Source organism: Leuciscus leuciscus (assembly GCF_965113295.1).
Source record: "Leuciscus leuciscus genome assembly, chromosome: 21".
NCBI lineage: Eukaryota > Metazoa > Chordata > Actinopteri > Cypriniformes > Leuciscidae > Leuciscus > Leuciscus leuciscus.
The window spans coordinates 23,425,467-23,443,558 of record NC_138745.1 but is presented as its reverse complement, the minus strand read 5'-3'; the positions used below and the strand labels follow the sequence as shown (position 1 = coordinate 23,443,558).

The window sequence follows — 18,092 nt, the reverse complement described above, 5'->3', positions numbered from 1 at the left end:
TCGCGATTAATAACAGAAAGGTTTTTTTTAATCAATTGACAGCACAAGCTCAAAAGATAGCCTAATAGCTTCTAAAACACAAAACAGCCATACCAACAAATACAAAATGATCACAGATGATTTAACAAAATATTATAATAAATTCTATTTTTCAACGAAATCAAACAAAATCCCAGCATTTTTATTTCTGACTTTTAACCATAGACGTTTTTAGCTTTAATGACGTCATATTCGCGCGACAAATCCTTACGCACCCGAAAAGCCGGTTGTTTTGCGACGGTCACTCTCACCTCGTCCTCGCCGGTTACCACTAATTACCAAAATGTATTACAAATTTAGTGGGTTTACACAAAGACTAACGGGAGCTTTGCCAACCTCCGCATACAACCCTCAGGTATGTGCGCGCTATTCCGTTTCTAAAAGGTTAATTCAGTGACCTTGATTGCTACTACTTGCTCCTTGTGAGCCATAGAATTATTTTAAAACAGTCGTTAGATAGCCTACGTAAAATTAATGTGTCTAGTAGTATTGTAACCGAAAAGATTATACAGGCTAATTATTATTAATAAAGAAAAGCGGGTTGAGAGCTGATTATCCACACCAAAATCTACTTACTGAATACAGTTACTTAGTTGAGCTACATTTAATTACTATGACTTCCAAAAAAATGGTTGTAGTATTGATTTTTTTCAGGCAGATGACCAATTTCAGCACTGGTTATAGAATCCTAAACTCATTTCACAACAAAAGGCAATAGTTAAGAGCAACATCTGATAGATCAGCAGTTCTCATCCAGGCGGTCGAGGCCCACTAGGGGGACCTCAGGAAACTCCCCTAAAGGGGGGCTTTAAAATAATTAAAGACTTGGAGAAGTCATGTAAATTAATAAAATATTCAAATTTATAAAGAATATACATTATTATAGCACTAATAGGCTATATTTTATCAAGTAGAAATTGTGAATAAAAAAAATCGGGGGAGGGGTAAAAATATTATGTATCCTAGACTCCTAGTGGAATAAAATATCAACTTAACCTGTTTGTAAACTTCCTTTAGGGCTTGAGGTCAAATATACCTTCTGAATCCCCTACAATCATCTTTGCCACACCAACTAAACTGGTGTCTGAGTCAGGTGCTGCAGTGGAGTATATGGGTGCCAACAAGGTTCAAGACCTCCAGAAGCTATTTCAGGTGTGTATGTGATCTATTAAGCTATGTAGTTGAGTTAAAGGGATAGGAACATTCTGTCATCATTTATTCCACCTCATGTATGCCTTTCTATCTTCTAATGAACATAAAAGAAGACACTTTAAAGAATGTTGGTAACCAAACAGATTCGCTTCATATTGACTTCCATTGTATGGACATAAAATACAGTGGCAGTCAATGAGAACTGAAACTCTTTAGTTACCAACATTCTACAAAAGATCATCTTTTGTGTTCATTTTTCAATTTTGGGTGGACTATCTCATTATTTAATAGGAGAAAAAAGAAGCATACATTATTTCTTCCCTCTCCCTGTTTCTTCTTCAGGCCTCAGAAGAGATTCCTGTCCATCTAAAGCGAGGTGTTCCAGACAGACTCTTGTACAGGACCACCATGGCTCTGACAGTCGGGGGAGCTCTCTACTGTCTTGTGGCTCTTTATATAGCAGCACAGCCCAGAAACAAGTGAACTGTACCCAGCTTCTTCTTTTCATCGACTCACATCATCAGTGATGAAATAACATTTGTGATCTGTATCTTTGTTCTACTTATTATTATTATAAGCAATATCCCTCCCAGCATAAATCACCGTAAACAGACACTCTGTCCTGAACAAAGCTTATATTACACAATGCCATTTTACTTGTGTGTCCTGTATCAGTTCCTCTTACAAATGTGATGCTGTTAGTTGTTTATTAGAACAGCGGTTCTCAACCTTTCTAATACCAAAGCCCACGAAAATCAATATTTGATGCCCGCTCTATGCTATTATTTGTTCTTTTGCTAAAATTACAACAAAAACAAACAAGCTTGCTTTTAAACCTTTTTTTATGTAAAGAATATAGGGCAATTGGATAAGTCATGTAAATTCTTTTTTTATTTGACTAAATAATGCATTTCTCCAGATTAAAAAAAAATATTAATAATTTTTCCTGTAGCATTTTAACTTAAAGAAATTATAACAATTTATTTAAAAATATTTTAATTTATATAAAAATATTTTAATTTATATAAAATACTTTAATTTTGTGGCCCTTTTTGGAGTTTACTGAGACTTTCTGGTTGAGAACCATTGTAGAGTCCAAGACTTATATAGTCCTATCAGAGAATAAACCCTTTACTCAGAGTACATTTACACGACAGCGACGTACTAAAAACGTAAAAGTTTTTCCTTCGCGTTTTTGAAAATTGTCACGTACAGACAAAATCGTTGTCAAAACAATCCTTTTTCACATGGGTGTGTAAAAATGACAAAAACACTGTATTGTGCTGCCAGGCCAGTAGTTGGCGATGTCACTTTTTAAAGAAACACTACATGCCTATAGACTGAACACGTAATGCACATGCACATGCCGTCAACGTTTTCACAAGTTTTTTGTAGTGTACATGGAAAGGTTTGCATTTTCATGCCCCCAAAACATAGTTTGTCATGTAAATTAGAGGCCAAAATGCAACTAAATGTTTCATCAGCAAAAGATGGTTTATATCAGATGTGTGATGGCTCACAGATTGTGAGAATCATGTTTAGGTAATGACTGAAGAGGGTTGTGATTGTTGGGAAGAGGACAAGAGAAAAAAAAAATAGGGTGAGACCTCACACTTTTCAGTAGTGTTGATTGGTTGAAAGGGGTGGTATAATGCCCTTTTCACAAGATGTAAAATAAGCCTTTGATGTCCCCAGAGTGTGTATGTGAAGTTTTAGCTCAAAATACCCCACAGATATTTTTATAGCATGTGGAAGTGGTCACTTTTTCAGGGTGAGCAAAAACACACAGTTTTTGTGTCTGTTCCTTTAAATGCAAATGAGCTTCTGCTCCCAGCACAGAGGGCGGAGCTTCGAGAGCTTGTGTCCTTTTATCTCACGCAGACATGCACTGGAAATTTCAAACACTTTTAGCCTTTTATGTTCAAACCGAAGTCAGAAAGATGGAGAGACTCAAGAAGTGACAACATGTTGACAACATTTCTGAATGTGTAGTTATCTTCTAGTCATTGATTAGCATATTCTGTCATGATAATCTATAAATCGCGTTCCCGGGGGCGGGTTTATGTAAATCTTAGGGTTAGAGATGTCACTAACCCGGGAGGAATGTTATGTAGTCCCATACCAGCCGTTTGTTGTAGTCCGTAAAAAGCAATTTCTTGAAAAGAAAATATCTCCCTTTGCTTTGAACTTTGAGCATTGTAACTTCGCAGAGGTCGTTTATGCTCAAACAGCAACATTACACACTAACTAAAGTTAGAAAAGTGAAATCATATTCAACCACCCCTTTAATGTGTTTGTTACACACTTTGGCATGTTACGTGTCTCATGGTGAAGCCCAATTAAGAATGAGAAATCTATAGGAAGTGTTTTAACAAGATGTACAGAGTATTCCTGAAATGTGGAGCCAGACAAGAATCAGACATGGTGAATGCATTTGATGAAATGCCACTGAATGCAATTATTATAATAATGTAAGGTCATATTTAAAGCATCGAAGGACTTGTCATGCTGCTGCTCCTCTCAAATGCACGAAGCAAAACTGTTCGTTTGTGAAATTGAGTTTTGTTTCTTCTTCTTTAAGCTTTGGCACTCTGAGATGTACATGTTTAATTTAAAAGAGTAGAACCAAATTAAAAGCAATTACCTTTTGACACTCTTGTTTGCTTGCGTTTTCTCTTTTTGAAGTCTGACATTCGGTACAATATTTGATCAGAGATAAGAAAAAACATCAAAACATTACGGTTAAATTGATTACTTATGTATACACAGTCTATAAGATGGCTCTTGAAAAGCTTGGAATTTCCTGCTCAGGCTGTTCACATGGCAACACGGCTATAGGAGACTGTACACAAAAGGACTTCCAAATAATCCATTTGAATCTGTCTCTTTCATGGCCAAAGCACTGTAGAGCAAAGCAAGGATTCATATTGTTCTGAAATCCTATTTTTCCACATTTCTGTATAGTCAGAGGTAATAACACAACATGAGGCTGACAGGCTGTCTTAACTGCACATTTGCTCTTGATAGGCTGTCAGAGCACAAAGCGGAGTGAAACAATCTATGACAATGAGAGGCTGTGATTCACCCCGTTGCTCTGCTTACTACTGAAGACTACTGACAACTAGTGATCGGCCACACAGAGCCTTTGAAAGAGGGCAATAATCTCTACCAAGTACGGCTGTTCTTCTAAGAGCCTCGGGTAAGACTTTTCCCCAAGACAATCAATATTAATATTTTCTTTTATGAGCCTGTGACTGGAAAACCACATAGCCATGGCAACCACAAGACTCTTTCCAGATGTCCATATATTTCCTAGTTAATTCTGTTTACATTATTCATCTCTCCATGGCGTGCATTTTATATCTAAATAAATACATAAGTCTGAATGTGTGACCACTATACATGTTGAGAGTAGAGATTGATTTGTGCCCTTCTCTTGATCTCTATTGTTTGCCTTATTTAGCCTGAATGGATGAATGAACAATGGATTCGATCCTCCAGAGTGTTTTTTTTGTGCCTCTGAATTCAAAATTCAATTTTTTTCCCCGTTAAATTATGTAAAGTGAGCCAGACGTCTGAAACAGTGTTCCAGGTGGTCACATGTTATTAATATTACATTTTTACATTTTTGCCAGGTTGATTTTACTACTGCATTAGCTTCAATATATTGCACTGATTTATGTTTAATACTTTTATGTTTAATAACAAGGGCTGGGCCAACTGTATAATATACACAGTATAGGTACATTTTAGTTCATGATGGTTCTTAAATTGGTTAAAAGTGGCAGTAAAAGCATTTTAATGTTAATTTAAAATGTAAGAACCCTGGAAAATATTTTTTATCAGGGTTTCCACAAAAATATTATACTGATTTTTACATAATAAAAAAATATAGAATGATTCAGTGACACTGAATAATAGAATAATAGGCTAGCTACTTGTTATTAATATAAAAAAAAAAAAAATTCAGTTTGGCCAGCTTCCATATTGCATAGTTTTGTTTAATAATTTTATGTTAAATAACTATGACAAGGGCTGGGCCAACTGATCTTTAGCTACGAAATCTAGTTCTAGAAATCAGTTCTTCATGAAATCCTTAGAGAAGAATTAGGAAGGGTGCAACAGACATCATGGGGTGCGCAGTGGTGGGAGCGTGTTTATTTGGGGGTGTGATTGGTGTAAGACACCAGTCTGTGAAGCCGAGAGTGAGAGAGAGAGTGAGCGAGTGAGCAGTTGATAATCTCCATCTGTAGTCCTGCTGCTCACTTGGCTAAAAGCAAAGCTCTCTCTCTTCTCTAGGAACAGTCGGTTGGTTATCTCTCACATGTGGCATTGGAGTTGGTGGTTTCCTTAATAGCCCTTATACATTATTGACTTCTTGGTTAGGCCTACATATAATTTTCCCTAAAAACTGCAGAGCTGCCTGTCAAGTAAATACAATGCATTGTAATGAAAAAAAGAACAAAGGGATTAACAGACAAACTGATTCTTGCTAATTATAGAGAAGAGTTTGTTTAATTAATTGGCTTCCTCTATTATTTTGTCTTTTCAGTTTATGTCTCCTGATTATTCTTTATTTTCCATACACATTGCTCTCCTTCTTTCTTTTCTGACTCTCCTTCTGCATAACAACCAGCAATGAGAGGTATGTATTGAGTAAGCAAGCAGCGTGTGTGTGTGTGTGTGTGTGTGTGTGTGTGTGTGTGTGTGTGTGTGTGTGTGTGTGTGTGTGTGTGTGTGTGTTGGCTTTAAATTGATTAAAATACATTTTTAATGCTAATGAAATTTTTATGAATCCTGAAAAATATATCAGTTTCAATAAAAATACTGAACTGACATGTTTTATCTTTTTTAACATGTAATAAGAAATGAATGATTTCTAAAGGATCATGTACTGTAAAACAAAAACAAAAAAACAGATGATCAATAAGTTATGATGACAACATTACATTGATGACTACAGTACATTGCTTTAACTCGTCAAAATAAGTAACTTTCAACTTTTTAAGTTATGCAAGATTCAACTAATTTTTTTAAGTCAGTTTAATGTAAATTTAAGTTGAAATGACTTAAACATCCAAGTTGTTTGTACTTAAAAATTTACGACAGCCACTTTTTTGTGTGTGTGTGACACTGAAGACTGCAAAAATAGCTACTAAAAAATTACCAACTTAAATATTAAAAAAGCCTATATTAAAATATTACTATTTGTATATATATATATATATCTTACCAAGCTGATATTTCTCACCCTCTTTCTGATAACAACCAGTAGTGAGATGTTCTTCGGGATCTTTGATCATTTATATAAAAAATGATATAATCACCTTATATATCATTTTCATCTACAGTTCATGAATTTGATGTGCATACCTATCAGTTAAAACCTGTTATTGGAGACTTTCAAAAAGTCATACATAAACTCTTTCTGGTCTCCTGACGGACATTGGTTATTTCCGTCCTTCATTCACACCATCACAGTTCCTGAAATGGAGAACAATTGAGAACCATTGACTACTAGAATCCATTAACTCATCCTGACAGTGTTCTTGGAGGAAAGGAGGATGGGACAGCAGTCTACAGCATTTGTGCTGGCTTTGAGCCACACCAACTGTTCGTAGGACAAACACCCACAACCATACAACAAGCCAAAGCCTGAAGAGTCTGTTCAGGAGACAATTGCACAGTCCAAACTGTACAATCCACATCAGTCATAAGACAACAGTGGCCCAATAAACCTGTACAGGATCAGTAATCTCATGCCATAATCCTCTGAAATATCACATTCTTAAGAGCTGCTTGCTCTTATAGAGAGAAATCAATGGGACTTTGAGCCGAGTGCAAACTTTACCTGCGCTTACATCATGGATAAAGCAAAGTAAAGATCAAGGGCCATTGGTTACTTTTTGCTGGAAAAAACTGTTTGAACTATTTGAGGTTCAGGCTTTTTGGGCACCAGCTACTCACAATGATAAACACAAACAGCAACACCATAAAGCAAAACAAAAAAAACCTTAACCACTAAAAAGGTGATAGTAAGGACTTTGACATTATGAAAAATGTATTTTAAATAAATGCTGATCTTTTGAACTTTCCTCAAAGAATAATGAAAAATATTCCACAAAATATTAAGCAGCACAACTGTTTTTAACAGTTTTCAGCACAGCCATCAGGAATAAATGTCATTTTAAAATATGTTAAACCGAAAATAGTTTTAAATTGTAATAATATTTCACAATTTCACTCTTTTTTCTGTATTTTTGATCAAATAAATGCAGCCTTAGTGAGCATAAGAGACTTTTTTCCACCCAAAAAATCTTACCGGCCCTAAACTTTTGAATGGTGTACATTTAAAACATAATCCTTTATAGCCACAATCTGATCTTACTGCCTTTGGACATTGTATTGTATTCAAGCCTTATTTTAGTTGGATTCACAACTGTTTCTGTTGGTGGATTTAATGTTATCTAGATCCCCTGGAACATTTTCCCCGTGGTCACTCACTGCGCAAAGATAGCAAATGAAATATGGTTTGAAGAGAAAGTGTAAATTAGTCTATAGAAATCCTAAACAATTTCACTCTTATGAAACATTTTTGTGATGTTCTATTCAGCTGACACTCTGACCTTCCCTTGTCCGCTTACATTTTTCAGTCTGATTATGTTTTTTCTCTCTCATTCTCTAAAAAGTCAATAGAGCTTTATTGTTCTGACTGTAATGAGCTGAAATATTGCCAAAGCTTTGAAGTGCTTACAGGTGCAATAAATAAGACAAATCTCTTTCAACATTATTCGATTTTGTTTCATCATGTTCCAATATGATAAAGTTCTCATACTCTTTATCTTTGATTTTTTTAATATAGATTTAACAAAAAATGCACACCATATTTTCGTTCTAACCTGTAAAGAGTGCCAACAGACAATTCCTTCTTTAGTTCTGCATTTTCATCAGTGACTATGGTCATTGGTCATTATTAGGGGTGTAATGTTACCCTCAAGTCACGATTCATTATATATCACGATACTGAACTCACAATATGATATTATTGCATATGGTAAAAGGTTAACTTTTTTTTTTTTATATTACATTGTGGGTGCATGAAGGCTTGGACTTTATGAATGCACAAGACAATGTTGACATCAGAATAAAATATTCATGATGCTGGATATATTCTGAATCTGAAAATACAGAATTATTTTAGACGAACATGCACTGAAAAAAATTGTTCATTGAATTTAATAAAAAAAATTATGGTAAGTGGTTGCACACAATTGATTTTAGCTACATTTAAACACATGTATTAAGTTGAACTTATTACATTTTAGTTCAACTTAATGCATTTGTTTAAATGTAGCTTAAATCAATTGGGTGCAACCACTTACCATAAAAAAAATTGATTAAATTCAATGAATCATTTTTTTCAGTGTGCTTGCACTCTGTCACTGACTAGTTAGGCCACTTTTTACTGGTAAGACATTTGGCATTATCAGAACCCACAAATATTCCCCCATTGCATTATTATATATAGTAGTTTAAAGTAGTACTGACACCAAAACTCTGACTTTATTTTTTATTTTGGGTGAACTATCCACGTTACATATTGTCACTATCCAGATGCATATTGTTGCATTTTTTTTATTGTGATATATTGTGACACGATATAGCCTAGGGCTAGGCTATTGTTACACCCCAAGTCATTATGTTAATAAAAGAGAGCAATCAAACTGAAAGGTTAGATACAGAATGTGATATGGATTTCATTCGTAATGACACAATCATCTGTAAATCAGTAAAAAAAAACTGCTTCTTTTTATATTACGAAGTAACAAAAATAGGTTATCTCACTGTAAAAAAAAGTTGCTGCCTTAAAATGTTTAAGTACAATAAACTTTTATGTTTAACCCATTAACTGTCACCCCCCTTTTGAGAATGGATATTAAAATGCACTATTCAAACTTAAATGGTTGTAATTCAAGAATGCTTTGGAATATAGACCTAAATTTGGTCTTGTTTTAAAGAAAACACTGAGCAGATTATTACTGAAGTGAAAACACTGTAGGCTACTTAATATTTTTTTCTTTTATATAAAATATATATTTTTCAAAATATTTTTTACTATAAAATTAAAGCCATATATCTAACCAAGTTGTGGTCCAAATTTGAAGTTGATATCACAAAAAATGAAGTTCCCATGAGATTTTATTTAGGCGTAATACCAAAAATAGCCACCGGGTGACATACGTTCCATTGAATTTAATTGTATGCATTCTGCCATAACAAATTAATAAAGTTCTGTCCAAATATCACTTCTGTCACAAAAAATGGAACCTTAAGACTCAGACCTTTCTGACAAAATGTTTTTTGTCAAGATTAGAAAAGGTTTTGATCATAAATTATGAAACATGATGACACAAAAAAGGGGAGGAGCCTGATAAAATAATTTAGAGTACCGTTTCTATGGAAACGCAACGTCCAATTTCAAAACGATTTTCACAGGATGAATTCTGAATTCGTAAGCTTTCAAATTATACCTAATTTATGATAACTACTAAAATATGTGATGTAATAAAAAAAGGCGATAAAAAAAGATAATATTATATTTTAGAGGATAATATATATATATATATTATACTTTTTAGAGGATAATATTATTTTATATTTTTTTATTGACAAATACTAGATTAAATGTTTTATGAACTTTTAGCATGAAAACCAAAGTTTCAATTATTAAAAGTCCGTGCGTCGATTTTTTGTGACAAAGGTCAGAACTCCTGTTGATGTAGATTTTTTGAGGTGCACTCTTGTCATAAATTCATCTATTACTGTTCCTGCATAATTTGTAAAAAACAACAGTGCTGAAATATCTATTAAGGAGTCTTAGACCTTTCCAACAATATATAGTTTGTCATGATTAAATTAGGATTTAATTGTAATATAGTGAAGTAAACTTAGGCGTCCCGTATACGGGACGGTGACAGTTAAATTTCAACTTAAATTACATTAACTTTTAAAAAGTTGAATCTTGTATTTCCTACACTGTGTTGTTGCATTATGTAAAATGTGAATCTGTCAGAAAAGGAACTTGAAGGTGAACTAGAGTACAATGCTATTGATTTTCTAAAAACACCATGTTTTTCACATCTCATTCGGGAATGTGCTAGAACAGCACATAATAGCTCCTGAAATAAGCCTCTCCTCCATGCTTTTTATGCTTCACAATAAATACAATACACACAATCTCTTTCCATCTCACATTGAATTAAAACTATGGAACTACTTGTGTCTGGCTTTGGCAAATAGTGAGTATAAGCAACGCTGAAAAGAAGATAACAATCTGTTCTTATTCTCTTCAGTGTAATCAGTGATCTGTCATTTGTGAATAGTATGAGGATCTTTGTCAGGTTCACAGATGAAATGGTCTTACAGGGTCCCAAAGCACCCTATGTTTTATGTGAAAATAATATTAATATTTTTTATAAAATATTTTTATTTTACCCTATACATTCTTTAATTGTTTTCTCTGACTTAATCAAAGCCTGAAGCTCTCTTTTTTTTTTCAGAAATCTGTCTTTTATAAATTTTTAGAATTATCAATTTGACTACAGACAAAATAAATAAAAATGAATGAAATTTAAATAAAAACTTTATTTATTGCATTTATTTATGTTTTTATGGGGTCTCTGAGACCCCAAACATTACTAATGTAGCATTTTTCATGCATGGCGTTTGAAGCATGTTATCAAGTTGACATTTTGTTTATAATCAGGTCTCATTAGATTAGAAAATGCCAAAAAGAATCAACCTAATACTTAAATGTTAAGTATTCATTTGAGCTATTAAATGGATTTGGGGTCAGCATTTCACATTTTGGTGAAATGACAATATTTAAAAATATTTACCATGATTATTTTTTTGTCTTCCAATATATTTATTTTGTACAAAGCACAATCATGTCACTGTCTTCATTTACATTTATTCAGGCAATAAACACAAGGAGTGCTAGTAATAGCAAGTTTAATAAAGTTTCAGACATTGTTCAGAAAAGCACACACAAAGAGGGTTTAACGAATAGTGAAAGCATAATAACTATGTATCATCAACTTGCATCATCAAACTATGTCAGATTTCAACATATCAAGTCACTCACCCCCTACTGAACTCTAACTAATTCAAAGCAATCACAGAAATGCACTGCAATAACGGCTATGCTTGAGGATTCTATGATCTTTACTAAACATTAGCCTTATGTCTGTGATCTCCATGATCTTATACCTCTTCATGTTGGCCACAGTCATCTTCCTTCACTGTGATCTTCAGTGAGAGCATGTTTTCTCTGCAGAGCCATATAGAGTGCACTATTCTCTGATTGTCCCAGATCTGCAGGCACTTTAGGGTGTTTAGATAGACTGTAATTGTAGCTCTCCAGCTTTCAGCATGGGTTCTGTAATGGGGCTCTGCCATCATATGTCAACTAGGCCAGAACAGAATCCTTACATCACACACACAAAACAGTCTTATTGTTAATCAACTTGGCCGTGGGGGAAGGTCACTATACATTATTCCCTGTGCTGCCTTTTCTTTACAGCTTGATGAAGTATTATAGCCAGAGCCCAGGCGGAAATCCTCTCGAGCGAAGGATGTGTAATCGATGCTATAGCTTTGGAGGTTGAGGAAGTGTAATGAAGAATGAAGAGAGAACAATTTTCAGATTACGCTGAAATGATTTTGTGATATGCTTGTACTTATTTCATTAGTATTCCTCTCATGCTTCAGAGTGTGGCTGTTTGTGTTTATCATTGTGAGTAGCTGATGCCAAAAAAAAAGAAAAAAAAAAAGCCTTTGGTTGTTCTGAAGCAAAAAATTAACCACAACAAAGTTTCCGAAACCCTCAAAAAGACATAAAGGTAATTCTCCTGGCCTTTTATCTCATGGATAATGGAAACGTGGTCTGCCTCTCTAAAATTACCCTGAGTATGAATGACACTTCTAAATGATTTCTCTTTGTTATATTTTCCACTCCTGCATTTTTATTAGCTGCATGGGTTATCAGCTGATTCATCATAGGATGCATTCAGGAAACTACTACTAAGGTTCTTTACTACAGCACTTGCATATTCTGAAGAAGAAAGGCAGTCTTGGAGACAGAGCGAGGGCTTTTGTGACTGGTCTTGTCAAAGGGAGTGAATATGGTCATTAGAGCTGAGAGAGAAGCAGGAGGGCCGTGATCGCAGTTCTGATTAGCTCTGCTGCTTCATGTTTCCTACGTGACCTGGTCTTAGTCGAGCCCCAGTGTGAAATGCAGTACAGGTCCTGCTGAAAATAGCTTCAGCTGGACTCGATCAAGTCCTGTAGCTCTATATCTGCTATATGCTATCTTCACACTTCTATAAAAATAGTAGAGCCCCATTGAACAATGAGTTTAGAAGAGTTGACCAATTCAGAGAAATAATCAACACAGGTGAACGCGAGTATTTTACGTGAATTTACGCAATTTTGTATGTACTGTACACAATGTTTAGAAAGTAAGCCAAAACATAACCGTCTGTCACTGGGGCATATGGAAAACAAAAACGTACAAATGAGATTCATACTAATTAGCCACAAATTTGCCTTATTGCCTAAATGTAAATAGTTACGAATTGCCATGAGATTGTGTTGTAACCTATATTTGATAGAGCTATAACATGGCAGTTTGAAGAATATATTATTTAGTTTACGCAAGAGTGTTGATATTCAGGCTAACAGCGAGTGTGTGGTATTGCTTATAAACAACAGTTCTATTAGCAAAACGTAAAAATTTTTACTAACTTACATTTTAGTCACAATATTGCCAGTTAATTAGTCAATTTTTTTTACTAAGAATCACTAAACAGAATCAATGGTTCGTTTTCCGAGCAATACACGGTAGTAAACGTGGTTTAAATGTAACTGATGTAGGCTATCTTTGTTGATCCTGGAATAGCATTCCAATCAACCAATTAGATTTGAGGGACAAGTTTACAGTTTAAGTAAAGTTGAGGCTTACAACCAGAGTTTTGTGCTTCTACATCAGTGTTATTAACATATCATTTCATAACTTATATGTGACCCTGGATCACAAAACCAGTCTTAAGTAGCACGGGTATATTTGTGGCAATAGCCAACAAAACATTGTATGGGTAAAAATTATCGATTTTTCTTTTATGCCAAAAATCATCAGGATATTAAGTAAAGATCATGATCCATGAAGATATTTAGTAAATTTCCCACCTTAAATATATAAAAAAAATATTTTTGTGAGTGGATGCAGCACAATCGCCTATAGAAATGGACAACTTTAAAGGCGATTTTCTCAACATTTCGATTTTTCTGCACCCTCAGTTTCCAGATTTTCAAATAGTTGTATCTTGGCCAAATATTGTCATATCCTAAAAAACCTAATATCAATGGAAAGATTATGTATTCAGCTTTCAGATGATGTATAAATCTCAATTTAAAAAAAAAATACACATAAGACTGATTTTGTGGTCCAGGGTCACATATCATAGCGTTATTTAGGGGTTGGGATATAGGGTTAGGACTCAATTTTCGGACAGGAATGTTGTTCCAGGATCAACAAAATGTGTGATAGATGCTCAGTGTGGAATATAACATGTGTCTTCAGGTAAAAGGAATGGATTCATGACAGTTTAATGCAATATTATGGTTTATATTGATGTTGTCAGGTGGAACATCTCAGGATTCTTCAGATCTCGAGCAGAAATTGTGTACTGGTGGTAAGATGTGTGTCTGCTGTGAGCGGATTCACCTTTATCACAAAACTATCACTTAACACCTTTGCTCAATGAAGCAGTCTGAGGCTACTAATCACTAATAAAATGCCCACTTAGATTTCGGACAAAAATCAATAACCCATTGCATGCTCCGGTTCAACTTGAATTGCTAACATTAAATATATCTTTCTTAGTTTCAGCCAACCCTGAAAAGTCATGTTCTCCAAGCATCAGATATCCAGATAAACCAAAGCATTATTTATATTGACACAAGGCAACACAAGAGTCATTTCCCGTACTATGAAACAGGCCCTGCAGAAAATGATTACAGTGTAACCGAAAGTGAGTTCAATCAAGCAGATTACTAGAAACCAGAGCACTGGAAAGCCTAAATGATCCAGTAATGGCCCATGAACCCACAAACCCGTCTCAAGGGGCCAGCCGCTCAAATCAACTAATCAAAATCGCTGCAATTGCTCCCTGATCTCAAAAGATGAAATTTAGGTAAGTTATAAAATATTTACAACTGTTCTAGTCAAAAGAAAGGCAAGGCAATGCAAGCCAAATATTTACTCTTCTTATAGCTTCTCTATAGCAACCATTCACACAACACACACAACAGGCTACTGTCATTTCCTTCCCTTACTTGATTGAAACATCAAGTATTTCTTTCTTCTCCCATGGATGTGAATAATGTTCTAATCCTAAACTTAATGCCCTCAATGAAATATAACTTCATATTTCAGAATGAAATTAAAAATGAATGTCTATTCCTTCAAAAGATCAGTCAAATGTGTCGAGCTGCTCTAATATTAAAATGGCTCTTGTTTCTTTCTCATTGTCACAGCTGTAGGGGAACTTCTCAAACGTGGCTCCCCAAAATGCTCATCAGTCAAGCTGATATATTAATGAAGACTCCTGTGGGTTTGATTCAGCATAACAAGTAGTTGTATATCATAGCGCTCACACAATTTGGCGATCATTCGGTACAGAGCTTTATATAATGCAAATAAATATATTATAGACCAACAGTTTGATAATACCTCCTCTTGTCTCATACTGTTTGTCTGTCTCTTACCATACATCTCATTCTCATCAATATCCATGAGAGTGAAAATTATAGCCTTGCACTCGACGACTGTCCTGGGAGAAATGAAATGATAAACAGATAGAGCTGCTTCATCTCTTGTTTAATAAAGGGTAAGTGGCACTTAGACAGGCAATGCAAAAGCATTAATGCAAAATTCTCCCTCCCACCTTCCCATTTTCTTCAGTCGTTGTCCAAAAAAACAACATCAACAACAACAACAACTAAAAACTGAAGAAGAGGGAGGGAAATAAAACAACTCAGGCCACGTGCAAGTGAAAAAATGACAAGAGAGAGAGTCGACGACAGACGTATGAAGAGGGCTGAGATGAATAGAGCTAAGAATTCGTGTATTAGAGATTAGTTTGGCCTGACATCGGACTACTAGCCCGCAGGCGAACAATTACATTCCACATTGCTGGAAAGGCAATGTTTCACGGAGCCATACATTATTTATTAGTCCTAATACTCACTGCACCTTTTTCGTGTTAGCCACAGCACCGCATTTCTTTCTCTCTTTACGCTTTAGTGCTACTGAGTCACTTGAAATCCTCTTCTCGAACTTCTCGAAATGAATTAAAATTGGTGTCATTAAGTAGTTTAATTCCGTGCTGTGGTTTATAATTCATGATCTTAAGATATTAAACTGTTAATGAATTCTTTACCGTAGTGCTCCGAAAGTGAAAAAAAAAAAGTCTGTTTTAACAAAACATAATTATGTTTTACTGACAGAGACAAGTTTTGACTCATTGTTGGTAAGATGATCTGGGACTGGGTATTACAATAAGCCATTTGCGCCATCTATTGGTTGCCATTGGAACTATATATAGCCTATAATATTAATCCATTATAAGAATTATAAGAATCCAGTCCCAGATCATCTTACCAACAATGAGTCTCGTTTTATCAAGCTTGTATGTTTATGTTCAGTTATTTCACTTTAATGGCAATGAAAATGACCTATTAATGGTCATTATATGTAATATATAATTAATTACTTCCTATTTATATTAATAGGTCATTTTCATTGCCATTAATGTGAAATAACTGAACATAAATATACAAGCTTGATAAAAATGATAATTCTAGAAGAAAATTTCAGATGGCACTTAGAGGCTTTTGCATCTGAAGTCTTTATATATATATGCCTATATATGAAGAGTTCAGATGCAAAAGCCTCTAAGTGCCATCTGAAATTTTCTTCTAGAATGATCATTTTTAACAAGCTTGTATATTTAAGTTAAGTTATTTCACTTAAATGACAATTAATTGGTAATTTGCATTGCCATTTAAGTGAAATTATTGAACTTAAATATACAAGCTTGTTAAAATTATCATTCTAGAAGAAAATTTCAGTTGGCACTTAAAAGCTTTTGCATCTGAACTCTTCATCTATATATATATATATATATATATATATATATACTGTATATATATAGGCTACAGTACTGTGCAAAAGTCTTAGGCATGTTAATACCTATTTTTTTCTGTTTCTTCATGTAATCACAGACGAACTCGATGATGGTGAGATCAGATCATACCGGCTGTTGTCAGATTCCTTGTGCATCCTTGTACAGAAATCTCACTGGATTATTAAAATTAATGGCAAAAACAATGTTTGGAAATGTAAACTGATATTTCCTACTGACACACTACAGCAAAAGATATAAAAAGTACTGTGTATATATATATATATATATATATATATATATAACCGGAAACCTTGTATCTCCATATTTTGTCATTTTTATTTGTTGTCATAAATAAATGCTATTGGTCACCTTTTACATCTGTCAGTGGACTCTTCGCCAGAACAAGCCGGACCTGTCATGAAGCCATCCAAATTAAGGGAGAAGCATAGCTCAGAATTTGGATTCAAAGGCAACATGACCATGGTATCTATGTGTCAAAGAAGGGAAAGGCTGTTGTCCTCCTGAGCACCATGCATGATGAAAAGCAGTGGATGATAACAGTGTTGAAAAGAAACCACAAATGATCCAATACTACAATGTGCTGGATGTTGCCACCTTCAATGCCTACACCAACTTCACTGCACAACAACCTGATTACATGGCTGGTGTAACCAATGCACGACAGCTATTCATCAAGGAGCTGGTCAAAGAGCTTGTCATGCCACATATGAAGAGGCGCTTGGAGGGCACGTCCCACCTTCAAAACCATTTGGGAAGGTCCTTCAGATGAGACGTTAAACCGATTGAGGTTCTGACTCTTTGTGGTCATTAAAAATCCCAGGATGTCCATCATAAAAGAGTAGGGGTAAAACAGTTCAATTTCAGTGTTATCATTGATTTGTGTTATGTGTGACAAAGGGGCAAATAAACATATTTTAAGTGTTACAGTAAATGTGTTGTTCTAAATAACTGCTAAAATGGTTATTTTAACAAAATGTTGTCTTTATTCTTTTGTTTTATCATGCTTGCATAGATGGGTCATTTAGATAGGGGTCATTTTAGACCCATGTTGTGCATTAGACGGGGTTTGCATAGCTTGTGCGTCAAAGGGTTTAAAAATTGTAACAATCTTTTAGCAAATTTATAACCTTATAATGTAAAATATTTTTGCATACATATAGTTAGGGTTATCACACATTATTCAGTATTGATTTTGATAAATAAATTGTGTATACTTTTGCAGCTTCTGCCCCTGCTCTGTCTTATTTTAATGGCTTGTGTATCTATTGTGAAGAATTGTGAATCATTACTTGCCCAAGAGCAAGGCTGACACAAAGATAAAGATAAAATATCTAGTGGTTTGGAAGCAGATGGAACAGTGATTAGAAAGCATATATTTATCAAGAAGCTCCTGCTCACAGAGAAGCTAATTATGCATAATTAATGTTGAATGCTACAGCAGGGGTTTTCAATTTTTTACTGTGAATTTATTTTATTTTATTATAAATATACCAAAAATAATTAAGTTATATTATTATGTGTCTTTTTTTCCTACTCGTTATTGGCTAGACCAGGTAGAGTTTTTGTTTTTACATTAAAAACTAGTATTTAAAAACATGTAATCTATGTGTTGTTTCTTTTAATTTGTCT

The 18,092-nt window shown here is 34.4% G+C and overlaps 1 protein-coding gene across 1 annotated transcript; it reads left to right on the top strand.

Moving 5' to 3' along the window:
- Positions 1-243: 243 nt before the first annotated feature.
- Positions 244-3,842, top strand: cox7a2l (cytochrome c oxidase subunit 7A2 like). The gene is made up of 3 exons (XM_082151086.1): positions 244-394; positions 1,057-1,191; positions 1,534-3,842. The coding sequence occupies exons 1-3, from the start codon at positions 323-325 to the stop codon at positions 1,672-1,674; spliced, it is 348 nt and encodes a 115-aa protein (XP_082007212.1). The 5' UTR covers positions 244-322; the 3' UTR covers positions 1,675-3,842.
- The last annotated feature ends 14,250 nt before the right edge of the window (positions 3,843-18,092 follow it).

Coding starts and splice junctions, on each gene's coding strand:
- cox7a2l (XM_082151086.1), top strand. CDS start 323: ATGTATTACAAATTTAGTGGGTTTACACAAAGACTAACGGGAGCTTTG. Junction 395..1,056: donor CCTCCGCATACAACCCTCAG/GTATGTGCGCGC, acceptor AACTTCCTTTAG/GGCTTGAGGTCAAATATACC. Junction 1,192..1,533: donor ACCTCCAGAAGCTATTTCAG/GTGTGTATGTGA, acceptor TTTCTTCTTCAG/GCCTCAGAAGAGATTCCTGT.